Source organism: Geotrypetes seraphini, chromosome 1 (assembly GCF_902459505.1).
Source record: "Geotrypetes seraphini chromosome 1, aGeoSer1.1, whole genome shotgun sequence".
Classification (NCBI taxonomy): domain Eukaryota; kingdom Metazoa; phylum Chordata; class Amphibia; order Gymnophiona; family Dermophiidae; genus Geotrypetes; species Geotrypetes seraphini.
The window spans coordinates 152037457-152048636 of NC_047084.1; the positions used below are offsets into that span (position 1 = coordinate 152037457).

General features: G+C 41.4%; 1 protein-coding gene across 3 annotated transcripts in view; it reads left to right on the forward strand.

The window, feature by feature from the left end:
- The window catches only part of HHIP (hedgehog interacting protein), a 385274-nt gene extending 374301 nt beyond the window's left edge, over window positions 1-10973 (forward strand). The window contains exons 14-15 of one of the 3 annotated variants that reach the window (XR_004539039.1): window positions 8448-8582; window positions 10844-10963. Coding sequence is in view for 1 of the 3 variants with exons in the window: in XM_033940011.1 (XP_033795902.1) it covers window positions 8079-8083 (5 nt within the window). In the remaining 2 variants the exon portion in view is untranslated. Of the gene's footprint in view, window positions 1-8078; window positions 8113-8447; window positions 8583-10843 lie in introns of all 3 variants that reach the window. The other 2 variants (XM_033940011.1, XR_004539033.1) reach the window with 2 other exon arrangements.
- Window positions 10974-11180: the final 207 nt, after the last annotated feature.

Sequence of the window (11180 nt, forward strand, 5' to 3'; positions counted from 1 at the left end):
AAACTACAAAGAGGTGCAGTGATTCTCTAGTGCTGCCCGCGGTCTCCACTGCACGGTTCCTTTGCTGTGATCAGCCCAAGCGGAAACAGGAAGTTGCTTCAGAGGGAGGTGGACCAAGGCAGAAGAACAGTACAGAGGAGGCCACTGGCAGTGCTGGAGAATCACTGCTGCGCCAGCACCCTCCTTGTAGTTTTTGAGGTGAGGGGTGTTATGGAACCTGGTGGGGTGCTGTGAGCTGCACAAAAGGTCTCTGCCCAAACCCTTATTCTAATCCCACCTCATTTGAGCCTCCTCAAAGAGCTAAGCCCCTGACTGCCTATGGTGTCTGGATTATAGACTTGCCCTTATTACATCCATCTGCATCTGTTCCCAGCGGGCACAATGTATGCAGGTGCCTATAAGCAGGTAATTTCTCTTTGTAAACTAACGTACGAGTGTGTAGTAAAAAGCATCTGCCTAGTTGCAACCATGCAGCTTGTTTAAATATTATTTCCATATATGTGTAACTTTTGCGGAATAATAATCCTCACACTGGTCCTGTAGAAAACTGGATGCTCTGCATATTGCAAGCTTTTCAAATTGAATATGCCTCCTTACTGGAGGATTCCCAAAGAAAGGACCCATGTGGTCTCAAAAAATTGTGTTCTACGGTGACTACAATGTGACTGCACCTCAGATTATTACACAATACATAATCATGTACACTGTATAATACTTATGTGAACGGCGGTATAGCAAATAAATACAAAACAATACAAATGTGCTATTGGTCATTTGTATTAGTATTTCATAAAGACAAAGTAGCATCTACTTTTCTTTATAAGATAAGCTCAAAAAGGTGATTTCCTAGCGTCTAAATCTGGTTGCCCTGTTATAGAATTACTCTCTAGGTATGCTTAGTGTAGGAGCTTGGGCAGAACAGTGATTTACAGGCTTATGTTCTCTAAAATAAATGTGTGCGCTCTAATTTAGACCTTCTCCCAAGCAGACATATATGTCAACACCCTCAATATGGCCACAATTTGTTAGCATTTTATAAAGACACTTAGTGGCTGTTGCTATAGGTCATGCATTTGGGCAGCAAAAACCTGGGGAATAGTACCAGTTTAGGGGGTGAAGAACTTTTGTGCACAAAAGAGAAGCTGGATTTGGGAGTGATAGTATGATCTTAAGGTGGACAAATAGGTTGAAAAGGTGATGGCAAAAGCTAGGAGGATGCGAGTTTACATAGGGAAGAGATATGGCCAGTAGGAAAAAGGAGGTATTGATGCCCCTGTATAAGACTTTGCTGAGACCTCATTTAGAATGTTGTGTACCAGTCTGAAGACCACACCTTCAAAAAATGTAAACAGGATGGAGTCGCTAGAGGAAGGCTACTAAAATGGTATGTGGTCTTCATCGTAAGGCATATGGGGACAGACTTAAAGATCTCAACATATATACTTTGGAGGAAAGGTGAGAGAGGGGAGACATGATAGAGACATTTAAATCCCAAAATTTAACTACAAAATATTACTCACCAGAGATGGGTTACACTCCCCCGATAACCATTTCACAAACCAGTGGAGAAAAAGCCTCAAAAATTTCAATGCAGCAGTAAACAACTTCAATATTGTTTATAGTCCAAGCTGCTTATGTACTACTATCACTGGCAAAAAAACTCCACCACCACTGAAATGTAATTATCAAAAGGGTAATATACCCATCACTGTGCACAGGAAAAGCAAAAAAAGTTTTACTTAGCTTGGGACCAATGGTCTGAAATGCCGTGCTGTACTGGTAGAAAATGTCTGGCCAGACTGTTGATGAAAACACCACGGCACCATTCAGATGTACAATCCAGAATCCATGCCCAATCCTCCAACAAGTGCCTTGTTTCACCTCTCAAAGGGTTCCTCAGGGAATGTATCAGCTGGAAAACTCCACTCCTTTTCTGTGCACACCGGCCCAAGAAAGCTCCTTGCTAAAAAGGAACTGCAGGATCCAATTTCCAGTAGCACTTCCGGGTTACAGTGTCATAGCAACAGCCAAAAAACGGCTGCCATTCGTCCATATACCTGCCATTCATTCTTCAAACTGTCACTCATCCAAAGAATGCAAGAGGGCACGGCTGCACAAGTTCCTGGCAGAAGAGTGGTGAAATTGCGCTCTTTTACAACATGTGAAACAAGAGGAGTGGTGTATGGGATGATGTGCCCTTGCGGGTTAACCTATATTGGTCACACTGCCGATGTTTCAAGACTCGGTTATTTGAACACCGGTCCAATATCGGTCACAAAAAAGAAGTTGACATCCTGACCCGCCATTGTGCCAAAGAATGGCATAATTTTGATGATTTTGTGTGTTTTGTGTTAGAACACATTCTTGTTACCCCACGGAGGGGCAATGTGAAGAGACTTTTGTACCAGCATGAACAGCGCTGGATTTTCTTTTAGGATACTATTTGGCCTAATGGCCTTAATCAGCGGGTGGAGTAGGTGGCATTCTTTGGATGAGTGACAGTTTGAAGAATGAATGGCAGTTGTATGGACGAATGGCCGCCGTTTTTTGGCTGTTGCTATGACACTGTAACCCGGAAGTGCTACTGGAAATTGGATCCTGCAGTTCCTTTTTAGCAAGGGGCTTTCTTGGGCCGGTGTGCACGGAAGAGGAGTGGAGTTTTCCAGCTGATACATTCCCTGAGGAACCCTTTGAGAGGTGAAACAAGGCACTTATTGGAGGATTGGGCATGGATTCTGGATTGTACATCTGAATGGTGCCATGGTGTTTTCATCAACAGTCTGGCCAGACATTTTCTACCAGTACAGCACGGCATTACAGACCATTGGTCCCAAGCTAAGTAAAACTTTTTTTGCTTTTCCTGTGCACAGTGATGGGTATATTACCCTTTTGATAATTACATTTCAGTGGTGGTGGAGTTTTTTTGCCAGTGATAGTAGTACATAAGCAGCTTGGACTATAAACAGTATTGAAGTTGTTTACTGCTGCATTGAAATTTTTGAGGCTTTTTCTCCACTGGTTTGTGAAATGGTTATCGGGGGAGTGTAACCCATCTCTGGTGAGTAATATTTTGTAGTTAAATTTTGGGATTTCTTTCTATTAACTCTTTGTTTTTTCTTGTGAGACAGAGACATTTAAATACCTACATGGCATAAATTCGCATGAGGCGAGTCTCTTTCATTTGAAAAGAAGCTTTGGAATGAGAGGGCATAGGATGAAGTTAAGAGGTGATAAGGCTCAGGACTAATCTAAGAAAATACTTTTTTACAGAAAGGGTGGTAGATGTGTGGAACAGTCTCCCGGAAGAGGTAGTGGAGACAGAGACTGTGTCTGAATTCAAGAAAGCATGGGACGGGCACATGGGATCTCTTAGAGAGAGGAGGAGATAGTGGATGCTGTGGATGGGCCATTTGGCCTTTATCTGTCATCATATTTCTCTGTTTCCATATTTCTCTTTTACTGGGGTCTGCTAAAGTTTGCAATTGATGCATTTTAATGCAAGATTTTACTGCACAATAATTACAGACTTTACGCAGCACCTTTTTAAGGACTTTCCAACTTTTTTTAACAGGTTGGTCGCTAATGTTCCCATTAGCATGCATTACCTGCTAAATATTAATGCTGGAGCACTTACCGCCTCCTGGTGCTCTTTCATTAACCCTGCATTAGCCAGTTTGCGCATGCTAATAATAACACGCTAGCCAGCGGAAGCTTCCTTGCCCACTCTCTGCCCACGCCACGCCTCCAGATAGCGAATTTCTTAAAATTCAATAACACATGCTTTAGTGCGTATAGAAATGAAAAATGTTTTAGCCCCATCTTTTACTAAGCCCAATAGCGTGGGCCGATGCATTAAATGCTTTGACGTGCATAGGGATTGAATGGGCATTGGAGCGCTTGCTCCCACGACGTACTGATTTCTACGAAAGCCTATGTTCATGCATTAACCCTGGATTCTCTATATGGTGCCTAAATTTACAGGCCAAAACTTGGGTTCACTTTCAAGATATGTGAGCAAATTAATTGGCTAACGAACTAACAACCAATTATTTCTGTTAATGGGCACCCATTAAAATTTGTGTGTCCATATGGCTGCACTCTGTCTAACTCAGTACATAACTGTGTCAAGTGCATTCCAAAAAGTTACACGTGTTACAGAAAACTGTCTCAACACCTAATTTGGGCTCCAACAATTACACCAGGTTTCAGCACGTGTAAATCCGGCGCCCAAAATTAGGCACAGGAATTGATGCTATCTCAATTCTATAAAGAGTACGTTCTCAATATACTACTAATTACTTTTATAGCACTACCAGATGTACGCAGCGCTGTACAGAGTCACAAAGAAGACAGTCCCTTCTTGAAAGAGCTTACAATCTAAACAGAAAAGACAAACAGGATGTCATGGATACAGCTAAGGGTAGCAGTCTCCAATTCAAACCCTTTGCGGGGCCACATTTTGGATTTGTAGGTACTTGGAGGGCCGCAGAAAAAAATACTTAATGTCTTATTAAAGAAATGACAACTTTGCATGAGGTAAAACTCGGTATAGTTTATAAATCTTTCCTTAATTGCTTCTGATCATTTCAACTATACACAGCTGAAAGCAGTGCAGCATGCAGAAAGTGAAGTTTAGATAGTTTTTCACTTTCTGCATGTTGCACTGCTTTCAGCTGAGTATAGCTGAAATGATCAGAAGCAATTAAGGAAAGATTTATAATCTATAAAGAGTTTTACCTCTTGCAAAATTGTGATTTAGATTCTAAAGTATCAACTGCAAGAGACAAGATTTTGGTGTAGTCCTCTCGGCTTTTTTTGTAGAGGGGAGAATAAATATCCGACTTGTGCCTGGAAAACTTGTGCCTTAAGTGTCCAGTGGTCGCATCCTCAACCGCCTTCAGCACTCACCTCCTCCAGCACCAGACACAACCGCCATCTTACATCAAGCAATCACCGCCAAACTTTGCAAGAGTTCACGAGATTACGTAAACACGCACAAGCTGCACTGCCTCCAGTTGTTACCTTACGTTCTGGAATGTTGCCCACCTTACTGCTGTAACCTCACGCAAGCACTTTCCTGCGTCTGTATGCGCTTGACCTCTGCACTCCACCTCATAATCACATACAGACGCAGGAAAGCGCTTGCATGAGTTACAGCAATGAGATGGGCAACATTCCAGAACAATGGTAACATACCAAGGGCCTCAAAATAGTACCTGGCGGGCCGCATGTGGTCCCCGGGCCATGAGTTTGAGACCACTGGTTAAGGGGAATCTGCTGACTGGGTTGGAGGTCAGAGGGGTGTACATGACAACCAAGCCATTGTGACATCACTGATGAGATTGGCTCTTATTGGTGGAATGAGGCATAACAACACAATCTCAGCTCTACTTCCCAAAGACTGAAACTCTTCACACTACTACTACTACTATTAATTATTTCTATAGCACTACCAGACGTACGCAGCGCTGTACAGAGTCACAAAGACAGTCCCTTCTTGAAAGCTTGCAATCTAAACAAACAAGACAGACAAACGGGATGTCATGGATATTGCTGCTGAACAGCCAACATGTAACCAGCAAGGTTAGGGATGGAGAGGGACAGACACAGGGTGAAATATGGACCTAGCCAGTTAGCAGAAACAGCTAGGTAATCACTGAAAATTAGAACAGAAAAAAAGCAGCCCTTACTTTATGCACCAGGTTTAACCATGCATCTGTCTGATTATTGGTGAGTGCCTGATTAAACTCACCTAGGATCTGGCAGACTTCCACCCTTGCAATTCATCCTTCCACTCCCTGAAAGAAATAGAAGGCTATCCGAGTCCCCACACCCCAGGCCCACCTGGAGAAGTTCCTTGTGGTCCAGGGAGAAATCAGGTTTCTCCTACTAGGCTTCGGCCTGCATTCCAAAATGACTGTTGCAGGTTGATGGTAGTGTACACTTCATACCTGCACAATTTCCCCTTAGACCCTCAGGGACATCTCCAGGTAGGCCCTGGGAGGGGGGATTATGGGGGTGGGGGTGCAGGCAGCCTTCTATTTCCTTCATAGGTGGGTGCACTGTAAAGGGGGATGTTTTGAGTACTGGTGGAAGTGGAGGTGAAAATTAGGACAGGTGTCTGCTTCCCCTGACATTTTTTTCAATGTGGGTCCCAGCCTATATTCAGTCAGGACCCACAATAAGCTCTGGTGGCTAACACCATTGAATTAGTCCTGTAGAAATATAGAATCATGCTTATGGCTAATTTTATCCAGAACCGAATGTTGAGCGCTATTTATAGAATTTCCCCCAAATGCCTAAAGCAGTTTCATAGGTACTCACATGTCTTTATAAAACAGGCAAAAAATTGGTGTCTTCCTGTTATGTTAGAAAATCATCCTCTCTCCCTGAAACTAACTTGATAAGTTACAGCATGTGAGGTATGCTAGTACCAGAGCTGTGGCTATATTGGTGGCAGTGGTGAAGCTTTGGAATAATCTAGTTGGACAATTGAGAATGATTAGCAACTTTCAGAGTTTAAAAATTTATTTAAAACATCTCTTTTTATAGAAGCTTGTTAAGTGGTAAGAAGCAGTGACTGAAGGAATGAAGTGATTCATGGAAATGTTATCTGTATATTCTTTTGTTTTGTTATGTTTTATACTGTTTTTGTATCTTATGATTATGTTTGTTTGATTTTTTTTTTGTAATCCACTTAGGTATAAGTGGAATATGAGATTTTTAATTAAATGAATAGTGGCATTGCTCCCTACCCTATGAGAATGTACAGCCCCTATTTTCATGAATAAGCATACAGATTCAAACCTACTTAATGACACTCATTGGGTTTCCTTTTGCATACGTGACATCTACTAGGAGTGGGTGCAACTATTTTCTTAAGTCATTGATGGCCCATTCAGTCACAAATGTCCATAAATCAGGTGATGCGCTTACATGCAAGTTTCTTCTTAGCAGGTGGAAGTAAATGGCTTTTCTATAGATATTTTTTTTTTTTTAGTTTTTGCATTATGTATACATTTTCTGTCAGACTATCCATTCCTCTTCTTAAAATCACATGGGGGGGGGGGGTCCTTTTATTAAGATGCGCTAACCAATTTAATGCATTCTAAATGCTAAGACATCCATTATATTCCTATGAGCATCTTAGCATTTAGCAGCGTGCTAAGTCAGTTAGTGCACCTTAATAAAAGGAGCTCCTTGTTTTTTCAGTTGAATGAAGAAAGCAATCTTGATGTTAATTGTGAGTAAACAAGACTATGTACCTTACTGTGCACAAACGGAAGAGGATAAAGGGAAACGAAGGAAGCAATATATGAACAGGATTTTTTTGCCTTATACGTGTTTCTTTAAATATACATGTTATCCAAACACTGTGCCGGTGTGCTGTGAAAAAAAGGTTTTGCTTGGGATTTATGTGTATAAATGCATATATACTGATAGATCCATGTATACACACTATATATATGTAATATATGTTTTATGTATAATGCTTATACATTCTAAAAAATATATTTCTGTATTATGTGAAAAACTGAATTGGTATACAGTATGTGAATGAAGTTGTAAATACATAGAATTGGATTTATTGTTAAACTGTGGATTTCATGGTTTTTACTTAAAGGTTGTTTAAGTCTATAAATTTTTTTTTTTTATTTAATATATTTTATGTAAAAGCATGCCCGAAGTTCTGGTGAGATCAGTGTTATTCTGTGATCCATAAACTGATCAAATGTATTAAGCCCTATCGTACAATTTAATAGACATGAACTATTTTTACAAAATTATGCATATTTCATTATTGTTTTTACATTGTTGTTTACAACTAAAATGCATAAATGAAAAGAAAAAAGAACCCGTGTTACTATCACTGAATTTAGAAGTGTCTAGAAAGATCCTTTAAGTCTGCAATTTTTAATATTCACGTAACAATGACAATAGATGTATGAACCATTTGTCAGATTCACTTTGTGCAAATGTTAATCCTTTTTTTTTAACAAAATGTGAACTGTAAAGCCTGCTAATGCCTCTCTCTGTTTGGGAACTATATATTTTTGTATGTATCTTTCTCTTTCTAGATTAAACCTGAGCACGAGAATGCATTGTGAATAGGTCAGTGGACCTTAGAATAAAAAAAAAAACCAAAAAAACCCTGCTTTATTGCAAGATGCGTGTGTGTGTGTGTATGTATACGGTACATATGTACCAGGGCAGTAGACACTTGAGAAACACTGACCTAATCTAATCCTCTGTAGCTGTAAGACAAAAACGCTTTTCATACTGTAAAGGGGAAAAAGTGAATGAGTAGTTGCAGACGTCTTAAATTTTCCGGACAAAATGCTCTGAAGAGTTTCTCCCATTAGCTCATACGAGGAAAATGCTATGTCTGTAGAATGGTTTCCCATATTCTGGGATCGTTTCATCCAAATTCTTTTTGTCCTCTGAAGGGAGAACAATGTAAAAAATTCTGAATGACAACCCAGGACCGGCCCTACTATTGAGTAACTGTGTTTCGCACACAAGGCCCCACTTTTCAGCTCCTACTGATTTATGCAAATGAGGCCCTGCAATGTCTTAGGCTGGTAAGATACATTTGTAGCATGCAGGTAAAAATTCCATCACAGCTTTCCTTTCCATCTACAAGTATTCATAAAAACATCTATTAACTCAGAGATATACATGACTTTCCGTTGCCTCAAACATGCCTCAGATTCATATCTACAGTATATTTGCTCCTGTTTGAGGCTGATGTAAACCTGATCCAGAATCATGGCACTGTGTCTCAGCTCCTTCTAGCTTTATGTGATCGTTACCTGTACACATTTTAAACTTTCTCATACTTTTAGAAAAAAAAGAAACAGAATATCAAGTGTAAAAGAATATCTAGCATAAACACAGTCTTTCCTTTAACTTGATCAGATAATTTTCTCCAAAATTTGTATACAACCTTCTCCTGCTAATAAACATTAGTAAAACATTAGTACAAAAGCTACTAGTATATGATCAGAGCTAGCTTTCCTCTTGAGGATCATGGCACTTTGCTTTTAAAATAACAAATCAAAAAGAGCAAATTGGGCCATGACAGACACAAAGAGCTGGCCATAACAGACATAAAACTGCAAGTCCAAAATAGAATCCTTTATTGATAGTCCCAACACGGCTGTGTTTCAGCACTATGCCTCAAGTGTACATTGTTACAACTACTCAAAAACTCTTGTCTCAGCCTCCAATCAGAAAAATGCCAGCAGTCTCTCCCTTTAAATCTCAAAACTATTAAACTATCACCAGTGCTCATAGCAGTATGAACACAAAGACCCAAATTCTATAAACAGCGTCCCGATTGTAGGCGGCCAACTGCTGCCTAACCAGCCAATCAGGACGCATGTTTTAAAAAAAACATGCCAAGGCAGGCCGCCTATATTGTAGGCACCTCCAGGAGCCTAGGGAGGAGTGTAAGCCCGCCTAAGGCTAGGAGTGGCTTCGCCCAGAAGTAGCCTTAGACGGGCCTAGGTGGCCTAGGTGCCTCCCTAGGCCCGAGGTACACGTCTACAGTGTCTGGCCTATATCAACCAGATGCAGCTGCTGAGCTTATCGCGGCAAGGGCCGCGATAAGTTTAGCGGTTGTGGCCACGGCAACCCATCCCCCACCCTCCCATCACTGCAAAGACTACAGGCAGGAGAGATGCCCAGTCCCTCCTGCCGGAACCCTCTGAAAATCACCGGTATCCCCCCACCCCATAAAGTTAGCCCTCGCCTTAATTGCATTAAAAATGCAGCCCTAGTTAAAACATTTTGCATTATTTTACCTGTTTGCACACACTAACTTGCATGTTTCTGATTTTTGAGAAATATATTTGGGAAGTGGGCAGAGATTGGGTGGTCTCTTTTATCCAGCTAGTACATTTTAATTAGCTGTCCATTAACTGAATAAGACAGAGTTAACGTGGGAGCACGTAGCACCTCTTAAATAAGAGGGAATAAGTGCTCCCATGTTAGTTCTTTGGAAGTGTCATGGGTAAATGGGAACATTGGTGCCAGATCTGCAATTAACAACAGAAAAAGCCCTTAAAAATACCCTATTCAACCTGGCTTAGCATGTGGGAAAGTCCTGTGTTAGGCCCAGTTTTACCACTGCTTAATAAAATGACTTCTATATGTATCAAGGAACACACAGTGGCATATTAAACTGTTTGAGTGGTAAGCAGAATTCATTCAAGTACATAAAGAACTGTCCAGAACTATCACACAAAATCACACAAGCTAATAAAAACATCTACAACTCACAGCATGCAAAAAGCCTGCGTAATGGTTGTAATAGTGGCCAACAGTAGTGTAGCAAGGGTGGGAGGTGCCCGGGTGGCGGCACTCCTCCCCCGTTCCTTCCCCGCTTCCCTGCCGTGCAGGCACTTGCCCCTTCCTTTCCCTCATACCTGTTTAATTTCACTGGTGCAAGCAGCATCTCCAACCTGCTGCCTGCACCGCCTCGGCACTCCCTCTGATGTCACTTCCTGGTCCCGTAACCAGAGGGAGAGCCAAGGCTAGCGTGAGCAGCAGGAAAGAGTTAGAAGCATGGGGGGAGGGAAGGCGCACACAGTGGGGCAAGGGCAGGGAAGGACCAAAGGGGCAGAGAGGAGGAGAGGTGCCAGCTCCCCCCCTAAGATGGCACCCGGGTGGTCCGCCCCTACCACACCACTGGTGATCAAGCTTTCCAGGCCCTACCATGATATTCAAGATAGAGATCTGGGTGGGAATAGAAGAGAATGAGTTCTTGTGTTTTGTTATATGAGGGAAGGTGGCAATAGTACTGTGAGTGATGTTATATCATTGTTTTATGTACTTTTAGGCAACACTGATGGCCCCCTTTTGTCCTGGCTGTTATCTTCATTTCTACACTCAGCTGCAGACTCAGAAGACTGCTACAATGGTACCCACCGTTCTACCAGGGCAATTATTGATTTTACGTCTGGTGTCCTGAAAATCCATTTCCACGATGTGAACCACATCGCAGGCTTTCTGTCACTGATCCCTGCCAAAATGTGTAATAGCCATAAAATCCCTTTTTCTAAACCTGCTTTCTATACATGTGTTCCCTATTTTCTGCTTACTATTTGCACAATAAATAAAAGGTATCTATTTTTTTTTAGTATTTATCCATTTCCCTCATTGATTAATATGGAGTA